Source organism: Scomber japonicus, chromosome 4, assembly GCF_027409825.1.
Source record: "Scomber japonicus isolate fScoJap1 chromosome 4, fScoJap1.pri, whole genome shotgun sequence".
NCBI lineage: Eukaryota > Metazoa > Chordata > Actinopteri > Scombriformes > Scombridae > Scomber > Scomber japonicus.
In genome coordinates, this window is record NC_070581.1 from 15600732 (window position 1) to 15622489 (window position 21758).

Consider the following 21758-nt stretch of genomic DNA (forward strand, 5'->3'; position numbering starts at 1 on the left):
CCCTTTACCACTCGCCTCATTCCATCTCTTTCTTGGCTCTCTCCCTCTCCCTCTCTCTCCCTCCCGCTCCCAGCTTCTCCGGTTCACTCTCGCCCTCGTAGGAGAAGAGGCCTCATCATTATCAGCCAGGCCAGGCCACACCAGGAGACATGGCTTCTAATGAGAGAAAAATCCATCCTGCTCTCTCGCTCCCCTCCCTCCTTCTCTCCTCCCTCTCTCTCTCTGCCTCAATCTATCTATCCTCCCTCTCCGCTCTTCCCTGCCTCCCCCCAGCCCCCTCTTTTTTAATTAGACAGATCCCTCGGGAGCTAGGGGCCATTTCCGCCGCCGGTACGAGTGTGATGTGTGTTTGTGTGCGTCTGTGTGATTTAGGTGCTTGCGTGTGCGTGCATGCCTGATTGTGTGTGTGTGTGTGTGTGTGTGTGTGTGTGAGTGTGAGTGTGTGTGTGTGTGTGTGAGTGTGTGTGTGTGTGTGCTGAAGCAGTTGAGCGGGGCGCCGGGGTGGGGGGGGTGAAGCGACAGATATTAATGCGGCCTAGCTCCGGTGTATCGATCTGTTTGCTGCGCCAGGCCGCAGGGGACTCGGCTGGCGGCAGACAAGGGTGTGTGTGTGTGTGTATGTGTGTGGGTTAGAGGAGGGGGAGGGGGGTTGTGAGAGATAAGGGAAGGATCAGAGGGAACTGGAGCCCCAGAGCGCACACACAAATACACACAGCCTGTTGTGCACTTGCATACATGGTGCAGGGGGTGACAGGGTGGAAGAGTTGACCTCTGTGAGTTTCTTGTGGTCACAATCCCACCTCACCAATTATTTTGTATGACTGGCTCAGTTAAAGGGACAATCCAGAGATTTAGTATTGTACTTCCATAAAGTTTGGGGAGGTCTAAGAGACAGATTTTAAAAAGAATGGTCAAATCGATGCAGCAGAGACCGGTATATCCTGACTATATTGCAGACAAAAACACAAAACAAAGACCCTAACTTTTAGCTGTGGATCCTAATTAAGGTCAGCTTTCTGTTAAAAAAAAGTCTCAAAGCTGAAATTTGTCAGACATAGTTCCTCCAGAGCCTCAGAGGAAATTATACAATTGTTTCCACAGGCTGAGTAGTCCTCCCTGTGATTAGTAAATTGATCCTGACCATGGTTGTAGCCAGGATTTTAGAAATACTGAGTTCATGAGTCTGGTTCAGTCACCATTCAATTGTATTTTCTGTAATCATAAAAACAGAAATGCTGTTTCAAAGCACACTGTTAACTGTTAAACTCTGGTGGTGAATATTCAGTCCCTTTTATTTTCTAAAATCAGTAAAATGCTTAAATATATTGTCCTTCATAGTCGCTACTTTGACATGTAAAATCAGAGGACTGCTCCTTTAAACCCAAACTATACAAGCTGTGTAACACTGTGTGGTCATTTTTCATTTATTTTGATAATTTCTCTGTTTATTATTTCTTCAATTTTTTCCCTTTTATTTTTTCTGTTTTTTATTGAGTCCAATATTATAAAGCTTCTCTCCAACACTGGCACCATATTTTTCTCTCTCCCCCTCTCTCTAATTCCCTTTCATGTGAGTAGAGAGAGAAGCAGGGTCACCTGGGGCTCTACCCTTCACTGTGTGTGTGTGTGTGCGTGTGTGTGTGTGCAGAGTAGGTACTCAGATTCAGAATTTCGTCCTCTAAAACTCTTCGTGTTGCAGCTGCTGTAACACAAGGGGACAGTCCCCCATTTGCAAATTAGAGTCCTAATTGAGGACATGCAAACACTCAGACATATTTCTTCCTTTGCATGAGTTATTTTGGAAGGTCCCATTTTGCCAATCGAACCCATCCTGTTTATCCGTCTTTTGTGCCAGCCCATTTTTCTCGCCGCCATCATTCCTGGAGTTTGACCTAAATCGCCTCGATTAAGCCCGGTTTTCCTCGGCGTGAGAATGCAGAGGAGCGCCGCGCTGATACAGCTTCGCCGGCCTCATGATGGATTTGGTGGATTGGCAGGTATACAAAAGCCGGCATCCATCCGCTAAAGCGCACCATACACCACAAAATTAAGTATCTTTCCAGAAAGAGGTATTCAGCCAGTATCATAGGCTTAGCCAGCAGTAAATATGAAGCGAGTTTGTTGTGCTGCATAATTTTAACCGTCTGTACTTTGACCAATCACATGCTGGAATTTTGTAGCTCTTTGGGATGATGATAAAGAGATGTTGTGTACAGCTTCATGTTTTCAAATCTGACTAAACTACAGGAGACAAAACAGAAGAACGCCCCTTCCATCCCATCCCTCCTTTCACTTTCATCTGGATCTCTACCCCCACCTCTCTCTCTCTTTTTTCTCTCCCTCACTCTCCTTTCATCATATGAAGAGGGAGGGAAAGCCCTCTTGGCCATTTCTACAACCCTGCCACCCCAGCACCTCCACCCCCAATTTCAGACCCTCTCTCCCTCCCAACTCTTCTTTTGCCCATCAGGTCTAGAGAGAGCCTCTCAAACAACACCTTGCACCTACACATTCACACACACACACACACACACACACACACACACACACACACACACACACGCGCGCACACACATAAATATATACACACACACACACACACACACACACACACAGAGTTCCTCCTCACCGCCTCTTTCACGCACACACTTTCATTTTCTGTGCCCTACACTTCAAACACATGAAAGGATGCTCTGCGGGGACCAAGGCTAAAGGGAGAGTTGGAGGTGGGGGTAAGGAAAAGGATGAGGAGGAGGAGGAATAGGGGAGGGGGTATAAAAGCAGTGCTTGAGAGGGAGATGTATAGGAGAGATGGTGGTGGGGGCCTGAGGGGGGGGGGGGGGGGGCGAGGGGAGTCACAGGGGCCCCATTGGAGACTAGGTCAATGTCAAGGGGCTCTCGCTGAAGTGATTCACGTCAGCCTCTCAGGAGACAAAACAGTGTGTCGTCGCCCCCCCCCCCCCCCCCCCCCACCCCCCCATCCCCCACCCCCCAGACTGTTTATCTCTGCTAGTGTCATTCTCTTAACTGTTAATTGGAGAAAGGAGAGGATGTGGAGGTAGTGTTGCAATAAGTTTTCTACATAAAGTTGTAAACCATCGGTGGATAGACGAAGGAAGCTGCCAGGTGTGAAAGAAAAGGAATGTTAGCAGCTCCAGAGGCTTGGCTGTCAAGAAGTGTTGGCAAAGCCTGCGATGCTCACGGCTCATCATCCGCTTAGAAGATCGGACACGCGCAAACAACAGTGGATGCAAAGCACACAAGTCACCAGGAGCAAATCCTACCATGAAGTTGTGTTTTAAATGGTAGTTGTATCTTAGTGTGTGATCTGAGGATCATTAATAATCCGTAAACTTGCATGTATGTGACTTCCTTTTTCTACACTTCATGCTCCAGGGGAAGTTATTCATTCACTCCTCCCTCGTGTCTGTTCCTCCCTCATTTCCTTTGACCATTTCTCTCCTCGTGTTTTTTTTTTTTTTTTTTTTTGCTCCTATTCCTGGTGTCTCTTTACCTCTGCATCTTCTTCTTTTAAGTTTCAAGCTTTTAAGTGCACGCTTGGAAGAAGAACGCACGTGTGCAGAATAAAGGATAGTGTGGAAACTATCAAACGATTTGGAATGTGGAAGTAAAGAAAGGGAGCGGGTATGTCTGTATTGCGCCAGAGCGTCTGCCTCATACCAGCAAGGCTTCTGGGAAAGGAAGCCAGCGATCAGACTGCACCCTGGGCCATAAAAGCCCAACAATGCACTGCATCTCGCCTCTAACTTCTCTAAGACACAGGGAAAAGGCAATTAAAGCGTCTATAGGCTTCGCCCCCTAGATTTGCAGCCAGCAATTAAAAATTGTTACTAATCAAATAAAAATAAAAGTAGCTCAAACTACAATTCGACCAGGGCATCGATTGGATTTATGCTACTGCAAAAGAGCTTGTAAAGACTGGTAGGACTTAATGTTAAATTCTTTACAAAAATGTGAGAAAAAGGTTAACATTTAATGGCAGGCACAGTGAAATGAGTATAAAGCCAACTTATAAAATCCAAACGAGGCAACTTTTCTCATTTTCTTTTTTCCCTATCAAACTACAGTTCTCTCAAGCTAAAACCAGTAAATTTTATGTGTCTGTGGAAATTGAGAAAAACTGGGACACACTGGTGGTTTCCAGGGTGTTGGGAGATTTAGAGGGTTGGCAGGCAGCCAATGAGAGCTCACGGATCAATCGCGGCGTTGGTGCATGCGAAGGCTTGTGGGTGTTGTTAACGGAAAGCCATGGTGGTCAGAAATCACTGTGAGTGACACTTTGACACTGGGTGGGCAAGCACCCCAAATAGAAATGTCAGTCGGGTTTTACAATGGCAGCAGTGTGTGGCACACCTTAACATAGTACCCTGAACACACTGCTACACTCTGGGGTTGCAAAGCAGCACTGCATCTCAATGACTTGGTGACAGGTGATGGAAGAGGTGTTTTTTTATAGAAGCCAGTGAAGTGCTTCCAAAGGAAACTCTTTTTGTTTGAAGTAAATCTCAAGTTACTTCAAACTACCTCTCAAGTTACTTCAAAATAAAGAAAAAAAAAATTAAAGTACGTTCACCTCATCTTTCATAAGTCAGTTCTTACTAGTAGAGAAGGAAACACTATTCTGCATTTAAAGTGTGCACTGAGTCTGTATGTTGTAAGAAGATAAATCTAATTGTACTGCAGATATTTGAGAGTCAATATGACGATGACAGCGCGCACACACACACACACACACACACACACACACACACACAAATGCAGAGGCTGTGGACTGACCGTGGCCGGGCAGACCCATGCTGCTTGCCAGCTGGTAGAGGCGTTGCTGTTGCTCCTCATAGGATCCATGCTCACTGAGCGCTGACATCATGCGCCTGTAGTGCTCCTCAGGGCTCATGTGGCTGTGGCTGCCGCCTGCCTCCACCACCGGGCTCTGGGAGTTCTCTGAAGAGAAGAGGAAGACACTTTTATTATGACCAATCAGTGACTATCGATATCCAACTCATCAGGAGATAAATACTTCCTTGAAACCACAGGCTCTGAAACTCAAAGCTATTAACTTTCAAAAATAATGTCCAATGCTGAAATATCTTTTCAGCATATGATTAAGTAACTGTCTTATGTATTCATCCAAGTCCAAATTCTTCTGCATATCAGTCATGATCGTGAGGAATTTGCCTCAGGCACACACTCGCATCAAATTTACTACAGCAGCCTCAAACCACTGGTGGTTCCAAGTGCCAGCCAGAGGTCACAGATTTGGAAAATTATGAACACTCAAAATCACATTTACGGACATCACTAAACTGAAGACAGAAGTCAAACCTTTTCTGAACGGAGGTTGAACTCACTGCTGCTCAGGATGCAGTTTGCATTTTTTCTTGTTAATTCCTCTGAACTGAGTCACTAAACACCACAAGCAATCTGCATTATCTACAGGTTCTCAATTTGATGGGAGGCGATGTTTTCCCTGTCACATTTTGTAATTCTGTCAGGTGTATTTTTAGGATAGAAAACATTCCTTATGCAGCTCTAAAAAAAACCCAGGAAGTGCAATCAGTACACTGTAGAACAAAGTAACCCCAATTAATTTTATATACCTACTATAACTTGCATATTTTTGATGATTTACTGCACTCTTTGACACACAGTCTTCCTCAAATGTCAACCAGATGACATGATTTGTACACAGGCCATTCATTAGAAAGGCAGCACTGATGGACTGGAAGCCCTTTCCAATGAAGCTATACACATACAGCCATGCATTGTTAATGGTCTGAGCCTGACCCTCGCATGAACTCACCATCTCTCTGACAGAAAGCACAGCAGCATCCATGCTAACAGTGGCACAGGGTGAGAGGTTATAAGAAGGGTTGTTATGCTGTACAGTATTTTGACTGTAAAGCAGACTACAAAAAGAACAAAATAAACAAAAGAATGGAAAAAAAATGCTCAGCGACTTCCTCCGTGTGTGTGTGTGTGTGTGTGTGTGTGTGTGTGTGTATGTGTGTAGTACTGCTGTGCTGTGTTTAAGGTGTTGTGAAGACGATGTGGTGTATGATATCTATCTAGCTGTCAGTCCCCACACTTAATCTCTCTCTCTGACCTCCCTCTCTCTGTCAATAGTAACATGATCTAAGGTAAGGGTGATGGGGGATATGGGGAGGTGGTTAGGGAGTTAGAGGAGGGAGGATGAGGAGGAGGAGGAGGAGGAGGGAGACGCAGAGGAAAGCAGGGGTTATTTTTACCTCCCTCCTTCTTATTGAAACCTGAGCCTGGCCCCGGGCAGGCGAGCAGGAGTGGCGCTGAGGAGCGGAGGTGGTGGTGGGGGAGGAAGCGAGCACGCAAGCATCTCTGTCTCCACCGCCAAGCTCTGGCTAATCCACCCAAGGTCCTCAAGTGTATGTGTGTTTGTGCATATGTGTGTGCGGGTAACTAGTCTGTGCCTGTCTAAAGTTTTCACGCTCTCTACACACAGCAAGAGGTGCCGACTTTGCTACAGAAAGAAAAACAGACATCATTTACACAGCAGCATCCAATCTTTCCAGCTCTATTCATTCGCTATCCTCTCTCTCTCTCTCTCTCTCTCTCTCTCTCTCTCTCTCTCTCTCTCTTTCAATCCATTTCTCCACCTGCATTAGTCATTGAGGTATAGTGTGTGTCGCCAAACTTGGAGGCGAAAAGCTCAAACACACACGCGCGTGCGTGTATATATACAGGTGCAGTGTTAGGGTGTGGACAGAGCTCAAGGTTAAGCCACGGGATCAACACTGTTTTGAAATGGCTTAAATGCACTTCTCTGGACTGCAGGCTGCACTTACACACACAAACACTATTTTCCTCATCTGTCTCCTTTATGCAAATATACAGAAAATCAGGAATACATGCAATGCGTATATAGGATTTTTTGGGGGGGGGTTTTGTTTTATTGCTTTGAAAGCCTAAGCTAACCACACACTCTGAGATGCACAAGAAGTCAAAATAAAAACACACAAGCTCCATTTGCCTTAAAAGGAAGCCAAGCCTGAGTACACAAACAGAGACACACTGATAAACATACACACACATATGCACAGAGGCACACATCCACATAAATCCATGCATCTTTCAGAAGCAAGGTTGTGTCTAAGTAAAACTGTAATGGCCAGGAATGAGTGCTTCTCTACACAGAGAGAGGAAAAGGCTCCAGGCAGGGCTGCTGTCGGTCAAAGATCAGCCAGAGGGCAAAGGTCACTACAGGGCTGCTGCTGAGCGCCACACAGCTTAATCTGACCTCCAAACACACTCGAACAATTATGTTTATCCATTTTTACACAGAATTGAACCATTATGAAATTATGTTTTATAATCAAAGCTATTTATGTCTGTAAGTGTGTTTGGCTTACGTGTGCTCCTGCTGTGTGTGTGTATGTGTATATTGCTGATGTGTCTCCAGAGATGAGGCTGGATGTGCGGTGAGCTGCCCTAGGTTTTGCCTGCTGTATAATGCATCAGTCAGGAAGTCTTCCTCAGGAGCCTAGAGGGACAGGCCTGGTGGCCGTGCAGGCTCCACGCCAGGCACCCGCTTTCACGCCGCATGAGGGAGATATAAATAATAAAGTATGCCGACCCGATTGCAGCACTACAGAGGGGCATTGTCTTGCTGAGGTGTGCCTTGTCAATGTCCATTATTTACACTGTGCTCACGTGATATTGAGAGCAAATAAAAAGGTATTGATGAATGCTAGGAGTGGATATGTGTATGTATAGTATCTTACAGTATGTGTTTGTGTGTTTGGAAGAAAGCAGACATGGCAGCCACCCATTCTCTGTTTTCTGTGTTCCTTTTAAAGTGTCAGTTCACCCAAATCACACTTTTTATTGGGACAACTTCCTAGGTAGAAAATAGTTCCAATAAAAACTGTTCACAGTGAGTCACTGGGACAACATCCATTAAAAAAACAGCTTCTGTTGAGTTTTTTTTCAATGTTTTTTTGGCACTTAAAACATTTGTTGTACTGGGGTAATGGCAAAAATCTCACTAAAACTTTCTTCGAGGTTTGATACCACTGATGCGACTTGGCTGTACTGACCCTTTACTGGCTTCCTTTAGTGTGTGTGTGTGTGTGTGTGTGTTTGTGTGTGGCTGAGAGAGAGACAAGTTAATAGAGAAATGACATAGCAGTGCGTCTTCAAGTATATGTTTAAATGAGACTATGTGTAAGTGCGTGTGTGTTTGTGTATTTCCATCATCACACTAACCCTAACACACCAGCAGCTAAATCAATACTGCCTCATCCCTCCTTCACTCTGCAGCTTCTATCCCTCTCTCTTTTACTTCTTCCCTCACTCATCCTGTCTTTTCTTCTGACAATTTTCACCCATTCCTTCTCAGAAAATGCATGTCCAAGCACATCTGTAACGTCATTACAACACCAATATACCACATGGTCTTACCTTTGGGGGAAACGCTACGTGACTTCTTGCTGTCAGAGGGACACTCGCTGCTGCTGTTGGGAGACAAGCTTCTCCTCTTGCCTAGAAGGTCATCTGTAAACACACACACACACACACAAAGAGAGAAAGAGCAGTCAGTGAAAAGACCAAAATAAAAGCTTCATATTGCCGCTCTGTTCTGTGTCTACCTGTATACATAGCAGCTGCCTTGGAAATGCAGAGTTAGAGGAGGGAGAGTGTAAAGAAGCCAAAGAGGGAGAAAAAAGTGATAGGTGGAGAGAAAGAGAGAAACAGAGCGAGTGAAGCAAGCCATGGGCGTCTGGAGATGTGCCTGTTCTGTCAGAGATGAGAGGGGGCCTGCACCGCCATGGATGACAGATCTGCCCGGCTCATTTATATGTGTGTGTGTGTGTGTGTGTGTGTGTGTGTGTGTGTGTGTGTGTGTGTGTGTGTGTGTGTGTGTGTGTGTGTGTGTGTGTGTTTGTCTATTTGAGTGAGGGAGGAGAGCTCTGTGTGTCTGCATCTCCTCCAACATCTCTTTCCAACAGTCTGTCCTCAAGTGTTATCACTGTTCTTCCTCTCTCTTCTCTTCTTTCTTCTCTTTTTCCAGATGTTGGCACAAAACCCTGTGACTGAAATAAAGTGCACTCAGCTGCTTGAGAAATTCCTTTCAGCCTATATTATGTCTATATAGTGTGTTTATTTTTAGTTTTTATACCTCCACAACTGCCCCTTCCCTTATTGCTGTCCACCCATCATAAACTCACTTCTGATCTTCTTGTCTCATTTGTCCAACTGCCTCCTTCCTTCTCTTTTCCTCTAGGTGTGTTTGAACCCCCCCACCTCCCATCAGGAGTTTTCTCTCTCCTCCCATTAACACCCTCCTCCCCGTTTCCCCACTACCCCCTCCCCCACCAAAGAGGAGCATCCAGTGTACAATTACAGCACCCCCTACTGCCGCTTCCTCCTCTCCTCCCCTCTCATCCCACTCTTCCTTCCCACCCCTTCACCTCACCTCCAACCCCCCTCCCCCCCCCAAACACACCTCAAATCAATACGGGCCTAATCAGAGAGGGAGGGGATGCAGAGCACATCGCATGCAGCGCCAACAGGAAGGAAAAAGCCGTTTGTCACCACTCTATCTCTCCCGCTCTCTGTCTTTCTTTCTTTCTTTCTTTCTTTCTTTCTCTATTTCTCTATTTCTGTCTCTGCACCTCTGCTTTCTCTCTTACTCTGTCAGCCAAGCCACAGCAGCAACTGCTTCCCTTTTTTCACTTTTTTCTCGCTTTCTCTCTCATTTCTCAGTGCGTATTTTTAGGGATGGGGGGAGTATTTTTCCCCCTCCTTCAAGGAGAATGGTGTCTCTCTCCCTCTGTCTCTCATTTTCAACAAAGCAATTTTTCATCATTTGCACAGCATGTGTAAACAGCACAGAGAAACAATAAACAGGGGTAGAAAAAAAGTAATTTTGCAGCAATAGTCAAGAAAACAACATTTGGCGATTTCTGTCATGTGTCCACTCCTGATATTGTTGTTACCTTAGCGACAGGCAGAGAGCCATGAACAGAGGAGTGAAACTGGAGTGCAGTCTGACCTTTAACCCTTAACCTATCACCCAAACTTATGTTCTTTCTTCTCTATAACAAGACACAGATAGACAGGAGAGGGAAAAGAGACAGAAAGAGATTTAGAGAGGACTCTGAGGATTTTGTTGGGCTGCTGCCCTGGTGTTGATGAGAGGGCGAGTGAGCAAGCAAGGAGGAGAGAGGGGAAGAGAGGGAGGAGGTTCACTAATGATCCAGTGTTTGATGTTGCCTCTCAGGTCCTGAGGAGATCCACACCCTATACCACCCTAAAAACACAATGGGGGGAGGGAAGGGGGGCTAATGGACAAGTGCACGCATACACACGCACGCGAGTGTTTTTCACAATTTCTACTTTTCCTGTCGTCTCCTTTATGATCTCTCATTCGGTTTTTCTTCTCATTTTCAAATCATGTTCAGTACATTTCTTTCACTGGTTCTTTCAAAAAAAGGACTCCATCTATCCTATTAGTGGAATATTAACAAAGAGAGAGAGAAGCCCCATTAGTTAAACTCCCTCTTCTACCAAACACACACACACCCACACCCAGAGACTCTCATGATCAAACACACATACTTGAGTTGTCTCTTGAGCCGACCTCACTCAAGACACTGTGTCTCCTGAGCGAGTGCCCGAGGGCCAGAGATTTGAGGGCGGAAAGCTTTTAAAGCCAATTAAATGGGGCTTCTTAGAGCACCGACGCTCCCTTTTAATGCCAAACCCTGAGCTCTGTTAGCGTCTATGCTAACCCTTTTACTCCCACTAACTGCGCTTACAGTCAAGTCTGCTACCCCGGGCCGTTCCCTATCACCTGCTTGTTAATATTGCTGAGGAATTAGTGGTTATGGAGTCAGGAGTTTTATCTGAGCTTCTAAGCTATGATTTTAACTGTCAAAATAGTGCAAAAATCGAGCGCAAATAGCATTAGCTGCCATGATATAACCCTCTGTTTTCACTTTTCCTGGTCAACAAACTGTCCAGGCAATTTTTTTCTCACAAGTCAACCTCATATTCTTGCCTCTGCCTCAGTTCCTCCTTGCTAGTTAACCTCTTCTTTATCTTCCACTCCTCCCACAGAGTAAAAAGAAGGATGGGAACAGAGGGACAGACAGAGAAAGAGGACACAGCAGGACCTAAACCACTTCTCTTTCATGTGACACCACCAGGGCGAAGCATCAGGCAGGGGAGCATTGCTCTTTCTCCCTGATTTCCTCTCCTCCCTCAAACTTTAGTCCTCCTCCTCTCCTCTCTCCATCCCATGGAGCGTGGTGACAGCTCAGACAGCCAGACTCCTTAATTCCTCTCTTACTCCGTTAATCTGTCATCTTTATCAGGCCGGGGAGAGGGGGGAGCTGTGTGAGGAAAGGAGGGGGGTGACAGGCGGGGACGTGGGGTGGGCCGCCAGCCGCAGCCCCCCGATCAATCTCCACATTACAGCTGACAGAATGGTGCTAATAACTTATTGATCCCCCCTCCGCACGCCGGGGCCTCCGCCGGCCCTGAAAGCCCTGCCATTGATTGGCTTACGGGCCGATGCAGCTGGGAGAGGGACGGGAGGAGGCGGGAGGGCTGGGGGTGGGTGATGGAAATGGGGAGAGAGGCGCCTCTGCTCATGCTGAGGGAGGATGTGCCACTGCCAACACGTGCAAAAGTATACAGGAATACAGCTCCACGCAATGCTCGTCTGTTTTTTTTTTCTAACAGGAAGAGAGAAATTAGAGAGATGGAGAAAAAAAACAGTGAGAGAGGAAGAATAGAATAGATCATGGGAAGAAAATATGTAGTCAACTGTCTATAGTATATAATTCATAGCTGAAATGTACTGTAGCAATCATCTGGTGCACAGGTGGTGACGCATAAGAAGTAATGCTTCCAGCAGCACTAACTGTGGTTTGTTTGGCTATGATAGTTGCTGTTATGATAGTTAATGAGAAAAACTTGTGAATGGTAATAAGACATATTTTACATATGAGTTTTTTTCTAAAGCCTAAAGAAGTCAATCAAAATGGAAATAATATGGACGTACACACACACACACAAAAAACATCTCAGTACATCAAACATATGTTTCAGGCCTGAAAATCACTGAAAATTAAATCTTTCAAATGAGGAAATTCAAAAATTCAAAAATATAAAAGTATATGACTGCTTTCTTTGTCAAAGCTTTCTGTGTCTGTCATCCCAACGTTCATCTGTCTTCTTCCGCTTACAGAGGCTGTTGCTAAGCAACAATTCTGCATATTAATATTCTTATCATAACAACGTTCAAGTCACAGGTTATTAAGGGCTATCAAAGTTTTCAACATGTCAAATAATTCTGCTCAAATTGTGTGTACCACAAATTGACTAACTGATGTCACTGCAAAACATATGAGCAAGAAATATGTTAAGTTACTTTGATAAGATGGAAATCTGATTCTACTCAAATATTGAGGGTTAAAGACATCAAAGTACAGCACAAAGTGCAGACATTTCTCAGTTATTAAGTGATCTTTGTGAAATGAAATGCAAAAAAATAAAAAATAAAAACCTACACATAGAGCAAAGACTCTCCAGCAAAGATGGCAAAAAAATGGATAAAATGGATTATAATTTCAGTTTTTATTCTGTTCTTTAGATGCTCTGAAAGGCAGAAGAAGGCAGTCTATTCTTACTATTTACACATTTATTTTTCATCTCAACAGAAGTGATAGTATGTTGTTATGAACAATAACACTGAGAAGTCATTTTGTTATGCCAGTACAATTAGATTCCTATTAAACAGTGGGATGTTTTAAAATATTTATTACCCACATTCCCTAAGCAAATATCATCAGAAACATTGGAGTGTTTACTTTTGTTTAGAATTGCCTTTCTATGCTAATCATGTAATAAGTAACTACTAATACTTTAAAAGCGCTCCTCATTCACAATCAGTTTGAAAAAAATTAATGAAAAGGTGTTGCACAAACAACAATGGGCTGCAGATTCACACGCAAGCTAACATCTAAAACTAAGCATTTAAAACCACACATGGAAAGGTGTACACGCATAAACACACACATACAAAAACATGCTCAAGCCCCAAACCGCTGTTACAACCCCCAACCACACACACACCAACACCCTGTAACTGCCTCTGGGAGTCTGAGTGGAGGGAGCAGAGAGAGAGAGAGAGAGAGAGAGAGAGGGAGGGAGAGGGAGAGAGAGAGAGAGAGAGAGAGAGAGAGAGAGAGAGAGTGGCGGCCCAAAAACACCTTATCTGCCTGTTTGAGTCTCCGGTCTGACCGCAGAGCCACGGTTTACAGTCTCCACAGGCAGCCAGACTCTCAGCGTCGGCGCCCCTGCCCCCCTAACCCCCCTCCCTCCTCCCTCCCCTCCACCTCTCACAGAGCCTCCGAATAGCCAGCGGCTGGGGAGCGAGAGAGAGAAGGGAAGGAAGGATAGAGAGCAGAAGAGAAGGAGGGAGGCAGTTCTCCTGTCTGTCCCTCAGATTTAATTAACGGCCCACTCTGGCGCAGAGACGACCCGGCAAGCCTGCTTCCCTTTCCTCCTGACCCACACACACGCACACACACACACATACACACGGAGCCGTTCGCCGCCATAGCTGCCGCCTGTCCTCCCCTGATACCACCACCGCATTCATTCATCTCTCTTTCCTCTATCTGTCCATTTCCAAATGTTTCTTCCATCACGGCATCTCTGTTTCTCGCTGTTGCAGACTTTTCCTTCGTCTTTTACTTAATTTCCCTCTTCTTGTTCTTCTTGTCTCTCTGATTCTCTCTCTCCACCATTCATCGGTAAAACACTTTTTGGAGGATAAGTCAAATAGGAGAGTTAACCACCATCTCATCCATCTCCAAGTCAAATAATCCGTTGCACACAAAACATTACACCCACCTACAGTATGTACTTGGACCCAAATTTCAACCTGTGTTGATTTTGCGTGGGCACGCATCTGTATAACTGTGTGTAATTGTGTGTTTGTGAATGTGTGCGCGTCTAATTTCACTGGCAGACAGAATTAGAGCCAGTGGCTGATCGGATTGGACTTGTTTACAGACACGGAGCGAGCCGCTTAGGCAGTCTGTTAAATCTCCCTTTAATGCTCAAACAGACAGATTTTAGGGTCTTGGACCCCCTCTGGCGTAGGCCACGCTGTGCTCAACCCCTCCTCCGTCACCACCCCCACCCACCTTCATCCGGTCGTGTCTTCCTTCATTAAGATAACTATTCAGGGCTCAGATTTCTCCATTAAGTTTAGCAGCTGATTAGGCCGGTATTTTGGTGGAAATCAGTCCCAAACTGGGGTCTAAGACACTGCCTGGGTTGGCTGTTGAGCAGTCTAATACCCTCCACCTTCCACCCACCCTGCCTGATATCACAGGTACCGTATGGGCAATTAATCTGGCAGACAGAAGAGATGAGCACATAGAGAGAAGGTATGGAGGTGTTGGGTCTGGGCTGATTATGCCACTTGCTGTGCCTGTGGCTAATGGGATAAGAAGGAACAGGACATACCCTGGGTGACAGTGGGGCAAATGTTTGGTCACTGATAAAAAAGGAAACCTGTCTTTTAATGAGGGGTAAATGTATGTGCTTACAAACTGTTTGGATTTGCTGATGAAATGTGATTCATTTTTTCATGATCAATGCTCCTGTAGACAAAAGTCAGCACAAATATCACTTCTAATAGTAATAGCTGTAATTAATACTAAACTGACTTCTATGTGGGAGAGAACTGAGAAAATAAATCCTCCCAAACATTTTTATGCCTAATAAATAATAATATAATAATATAAGAAGAGAATATTGGAGCATATTGTAAAATTAGTGCCAAAATCTAAGTTGAGATAAAGTTCATAGTTGTTTACAAAACGGATGTAAATTAGACCAATTAAAAATGTTTCAAAAAAGTCAATCAAATTAATTAATGATAAAAAAAATAATAATAATGATTAGGTTGCTGATAAAGCTTTGGTGAGGCATTGTTGTGAATATCATACCTTGTTGGGTAAGAGAACATTAAATGTGATGAAAATAGGTAAATTTAACCAAGTGTCGAAAAAACTTCCACTACAGTAGGATGATCGCTGATTAGTGATACCCAGCAAGGCTGATTTACAGCCATATGTCTTTGATGGCCACACAATAGCCTCATACAACCTACTTGACAAATAGCTGTGATTAAATGCAGTCTGTGTTCTGTCTGTAAGCTGTCAGAAAAGCTCTTAGCTTAGCACATGCACACCATGGTTCCTCTGCTCACATGAAACTGGATTAATAGCAAACAAAGCTATTTATTCAGAGGTAATTTAAAACAGCGGGTTTAACAAAAAAATCCTGTAGTGCGGCAGAGAATGTAGGAAGAACATTAAGTAATCAACTTGAGAGCGACCTTCAGGAATTAGTAATCAGCTTATAAATTCCCCCAATCACACAAATTAGAGTAAATTAAATGGGTAATGGAGTGTTTACATATGTTACGGGAGATGTATGGGGGGATATAACTTCCGTCGGAATGCAAAGGAAGAAAGAGAGAAAGACTGAAAAATGGAAATGAAGAAAGACATAACACATCCCAAACTCTTCCTGCATTATCCACACATGACGACAAACCTTAAAACACACACACAGCATTACTGGGGGTCTTACCTGTGTGTCCAGTACTGCTGTTGTGTTCAGAGGCTGACTGGCCCTCGGGCATGCCGTGCTGTCTGGTGTGGTGCAGGTTGGAGATGATTGTAGAGAGGTCACTGTCACGACTGTAACACACACACACATACACATACACGCACACACACACAAACACACACACACACAGGAGAGAGAGAGGAGAAACACTTGTATGAGCAACCCCAAACAGAGGTAATACCACAAACACAGTCTAAATCAGTATGTGATACATCGGCGGTGTATCAATTCATAGTATTTCACATACTACTCACCACAGAAATCCTGCATCCAGACAGCACCGTTCTCTCCAAAATGCATAGCTCGACACAAACTCAGCAGCTACAAGTGTGTGTCCTGTCAACGGGCTCTTAGCTCCGAGGTGTGTAATACACTCTGACAGACTACCGCATCCAGCACTTTTGGGTCTCATCCCTACTCATCTTCCACACTAAGATGTATTAACGAACATATTCACAACTCATAAGTAGTTTAGCAGCTTAAAACCTGATTATGGCTCTTTTTTAAAATGAGGCTGCCAACAGCTGTTTCACAGCAATATGACAATTGAATCATGTGAAAAGACAGATGATGAGTATTAAGACAATACATTATATCAGCCGTTCACTAACTGATTAGAAATGTAAAAAGACAACACAGTGAATCTGTGGTATGTGAAACCGACGTATGACAAAACTGAACCATGCCTTCACTTCAACAAGAGGTCTTATCACAACAAAACTGTTGACAATAGTCTTAAACACGCTGTCCTGCCCTTCAGCACCTAAAGGAGAAGCAGGAGGAGGGTTCACAGATTAGACTCAGATTTGGTTGAAGCCACTCTGCCCTTCCCGGTACGCCACCAGCCGCTTTCTTTAACCTCCCCACACCAGTAGAACCACACAACTGTGTCATGGAGGTATTTCATTTGCAATCTGATTACCATCCTGATCGCATTAAATGGCATAATGATGGGAAATGGGCGCTTAGCGTTTGAGGGGAGTATAACAGCCGAGCACTACAAGTGTTTTCATGGTGTAATAGCAAACAGCTTGTGTGGTAGGAGGTGCAGGGTTGAATATTCTTTAGCTTCCGTTCTAAAAATCATTTTATGTTATATGAATGTGACATACATGCTACATTAAAGAGAGTACAAAGCCTGTTCATACACTCTCTCATTTTCTCTCATTTCTCAAATAAGCCTAAAACATGCGTTAGTTAGTCAGTTTGATTGTATCAGACTCCTCTTGTGTCAGCAGGAATCTCATTTATAGGCTTAACTGGCAAGTTTATTGAAAGCAGAATCATCTATGAAGGGGGTCTGGTATGACACGGCAAGCAGAGTTTATGGGACAGAAGCGGTGAATGGTTCTTAGCTGCCACCACTATGACGAGGCCACACTGTTTGCGGCTGCTGGATTTGGGTTTTTACAGTCCCATGATTACAGGCTCCCGCTGTAATGTCAGCCTGTCGGTCGCCAAGCTGTTTTCCACACGCTAACAGGAAAGATGAAGGGGAGCGTAGAGGGCCTAATGCTGGCCGTGCTGGCTTCACCAGTCACCTTTCAGTCACAGAGAAGCAATGACTCAGAAAACAGTCCCAGACAAAACAGTCACCACCAGTTGCTAAGCAGGGAGACGCTTGATTGGACTGTGACTGCAAACTTTTTAGACTAATGATAGACTTCTTTTTAGAATGTAACTTGCTAAAATTAGTAGCTATCTGTGTCTGAGAGCCCAATGGTTTTCTTCAAAAAGAAAATGAGATGAGGGAAGGTTTTTTAATTGTGCTCTAAGTCATATAATAATGTATCTGCGTCACCTAGTGACTCCAAAACACACATCACACACACTGCAGTTACACACTCCACTGTGAGAAACTGCAGCTAAATCCATCAATCAGCAAGCTGTGTTAAAACACCACCCTCTGTCCATCACTCAAAGTGATCATGATAATGCCATCCTGAACTTCTCAGAGAGGTTATGGGGTTATTATCCCCTGGCAAAGTGGCTGCTCTAAGCCATGAACGGCAAGGACATTGTTAGTGGGGTAATTAGCGCACTTTTCCTGAGCTGTCCCGCCTCGGCTTGGGCTAATGAGGACCTAGGCCTATCCCTACCCTTCACTGCCCTCCCTCAACCCCTCCCTTCCTCCGCTCTTTCTGTGGGTGGAGGCAAGGTCATACTCAAGCCATGGAAAATGGAGAGGGGGGTGGGGATGGTGTTTAAAACCCAGTCACCTGAGTCAGCGCTCCCTAAGGAGCTCCTAAGGAGCTCCTAGGGCCGGGGTTAGCCAGGAAGGACGGGGGCCACGGAGAGGATGGAGGGGGGTTATATTATGGCTGTGGGGCCTGATAGCTAAGAAGGACATGAGCCGCCTTCTTATCACACAGGTGCACACTGTAGACAATCATCTCATCCGCAGCTCATCCCTAAACTGGTCAATACCGCCCCTTCATCCCAGACCACAGGTTAGATACACTGACCCAGACACGGGGATGACTAATATGTGTTAATACTCAAAGTCTGTCATGGATACTACTGCTGTCCAACATGAGATGATATCACAATACCTCAATAAGAAATCACATTTCTACTGGTACTGGCTATCATACCGAAACCATATCTGAGTTTCACCACCGATACCAAACAGTACTTTTTTCTTTTTTTCAACAGCTCGATTTGGGAATATAGTCTTGTTTTAAACCTAACGTTCATTTAAAAAATAAAATAACTAACTTCTTTATGCATCTGTGCTAAATTCATGATTTTCATCATGAAACAGATGTCAACTTTCAGAATTTGATACTCACACTTCAAATTTCTACTGCTGTTTTCTTGAATGTTTCAGCTTATGCATTTTAAATAAACAAATACCATAGCCCCTACAAATAAATAACAACATACTGTGAATTATTTTTCAAACTTTCACAGTAATGGGAATTCTTACTTGTTGAATCACACATCTCCAATTTCTAACTTTGAGAACATCCACACACATACAGTGATGTGCAGACCAGTGTGAGCACCACTGTTTCCATTACACATTGTTTCATTCACCTTTCAAAACAGCATTTTTAGCAATGCTATCATCTTCAAGGTGGTGTATGACGTTGTTTTCGGTTTCCTTATATGAAGGCCATTCATGTGACTCATAGATTACCACTGAAACTAAAAACATCATCAGCATAGAAAAACAATATATTTTTTAATAAATACCATGTACTGTACCATTTACTCTTTGACAATACAGAAATTCACACCTTTCTGATGAAGGCAACATAGCTGAAATTGTTTAGGAAAAAATTTTGAATCACACGTCTACCAAAAAAATTAAATTGGCCACTATTTCAGTAAGTGTTGATGAATTCCATCTGCCAGATCAGCTGTGTGGGCTCTTTCTTTTGTTAAGAAAAGGTTGTGCTCCCCTTTTCCATTACAGTGGGAGTTACAATTCAAAACGGTCCAAACAACAAGAAAAGACTCTTCCCCTGGCACAGCGAGCCGACTCAGTATAAACGCCCAATAGTGCCCTGCTGTGGTGTTGGCACGTGGAGCTGAGGTGGCGGGGCTGGAGGTCACAGTGTGAGTTGGCAGAAGCTGGCAGCCCAGGCACCCTGACGCCATGTCTCACACCACCACTGGGAAAGTGCTGACAGACAGACAGCAGGGATGTGAAGGTGGAGGGGTGGAGGAGGAGAAAGAGAGCGAGACAGAGAAGAGAGAGAGAGAGAGAGAGACAGGTCGCAAGCAGTGTGTAACATCTGGTGCTCGCAGGTTTACTGTGTAGCCTCCACTGCTCTCCAGACAACAACCCAAACACACAGCCCACCTCAGCCAGCACAGGTGGCCCACAGCAACAAATTCAAATTCTACCAGGCAAAATGCAATATTCAACAACCCCAGCATATTAAGGTATAGACTTGGGTAAGAATACTGAGAAAACAAGGGAACCAGTGAAGTTTTTTCAATGCTCTGCAGCAAAAAAAAAAACGATTTAGGAAATAACTATTCTTTAGGAAAGATAAAGCTTAAGGCAGGAAATGGATCTGTTCCATACACATTTTATGTTTTGTCTGATTCCTGTGAGCAACGGAAATACAATTGTCATGCTGCTCACAATTGGATCGAAAGGCAGCCCGCAACTGGGAACCCAGCAAGCAGAGGGGGTAATGAATAAATACAGAAATAGATACATAAATAAGTAAGTAAGAGTTGCCCTGGCCTCGGTTGGGCTTCACTTCTCCTTGTTGTTTCTTCGCTGTACAGTCTGACATGAGGTCGATAAGGCAGCCAAGGGAGAAAAGAAAAGTACAATGGAAATAGGGTAAGACCGCCATGTTGCATTTAGGTTCTCCTGCACTGAGTCATGTACACTCTGCTGGGTTTACTGTTAATTTCTCTTCTGGCTTACACTTTTGTGAGCCGCTATCTTTCTCAATTTTTTCAATTTGGAAAGAAATTGTTCAGCAGTTTTAAGGAACAAGATTTAAAAAAATGTTATAATTTCATTATGTGATGTCATTCTTTTGAGCCTCTGAAGAGCACACTGTTTCACTGTAGATGCTGTATGAAAGGCCAACGCTCTCATTATCTTCAGCTAATTTCAACATAAGACAGGAAATGATACATAGTAAACACTGTGTTCCTCACATGCGGAATGATGAACCTCCTGCTTCAAGCCGACGCCAAATATACGACTTAATTACTGGAAGAATACTGACGCTGTGCTTCAACGGGCAGATAACAGACAAAACACTTTTCTATGTGGAAATAATGAACTTCTTGGAGCTAGCCAACGCCCAATCAACTGCTAACTTGCTGCGACTTTGTTGCCATGGAAAACAAATGTAAACAAAGCCAAAAATTCTCCAAGCGGAAAGCTCTTCTAGAAAGCTATAAAACCTCCAAGCTCACTAATTAGTGCTTTAGGGGAGAGCCATTTCCAGTAATTTCACACTGTCCGTGACCCCTTACTGGCATAAGGCAATGACACAGTTGTTCAATAAAGCCAGAGGACAAAATGTCAAACACAATAGAAATACAGTGGCTAACTCAGCATCAGTGGATCTTTCACTGGTTATTGCACAGACTGAGTGTGGTGTACCCATTAACAAATATGAACCAATGCTGCTACATGAAAAGATCTGTTTTTAAGCAGGGACTGTTATGGGAAACGGAGAAATCACTAATAGTAGTACTATCAGATTCTTGTGAAGGTTTATCTAAATCTTCTATTTGGTTTTAATTTCATTAAGGAGTCTTCTACCAGCATGAACCTACAACAAACACTACTGCAGCACTGCAGTTTTCTCTCACTGAGCACCAAAGCTCACACTGCCTCAGTTTTTCACCATGACGACAGCAGTTCAGACCTACTATAACCAGGTCTATCAAAATTATGCCCACAATGACTTCTAACTATGACTACACTGATTAAGACAAAATGAAGTCCAAAAGATGGGACGTTAGTACTCTGGTCAAATCAGTGTTGCTTGTTTCAATCAGCTTTCCTCCCCATTGATTGGATGAGCGCAGGAGAAGATGACCGGTACAGGCCTCTACGATGGTTTGGTCCAATTTTGCAATTTTTATACTTTTGTCTGTCTAAGGGGAAAGGTCTACAGCCCTTATGACAGCCTATCACAGAGAGTCATCAAATACCAAATGGCCTCATGCATGATTAAAAACAAAGAAACCGCCTTAGTTTGTTTTGTTGAAGGTAATAATGGGTATGGTGGATTTTTTTTCTTAAGAGCGCAGGCTGGAAGGCAGACGTCAGCGGGTGTAACTTATAAAATCCAGGGTTGGTTGCCTGGTAATTACCCAGACTCTCAGTCAGCACTTTTCAATCAAAGCCTTGTTATCTACGGCCAACTGAAACAAACACTAAGGTAGGCTTTGTTTTGACCTTGAGTAAAACATTAAAATCCAAAGTTACTGCCATCAATTATTCAGTCCCTGAGATGAAATCCATAAATCAGTGTTAACGAATCCAAGTCAGATACAAACAATCTGCAGCACCAAATCCAAGGCAATACACCAAGGTGATAACATAACTAGAT

The 21758-nt window shown here is 44.0% G+C and overlaps 1 protein-coding gene across 3 annotated transcripts in view; it reads right to left on the reverse strand.

Annotated features, from left to right (window-relative positions):
- The window catches only part of samd11 (sterile alpha motif domain containing 11), a 51239-nt gene that overhangs the window by 12987 nt on the left and 16494 nt on the right, over window positions 1-21758 (reverse strand). For all 3 annotated transcript variants that reach the window (XM_053317188.1, XM_053317187.1, XM_053317189.1), the window contains exons 4-6: window positions 15676-15785; window positions 8455-8547; window positions 4798-4962 (exon numbers count right to left, since the gene is read on the reverse strand). In XM_053317188.1, the coding sequence (XP_053173163.1) occupies window positions 4798-4962; window positions 8455-8547; window positions 15676-15785 (368 nt within the window). The remainder of the gene's footprint in view (window positions 1-4797; window positions 4963-8454; window positions 8548-15675; window positions 15786-21758) is intronic.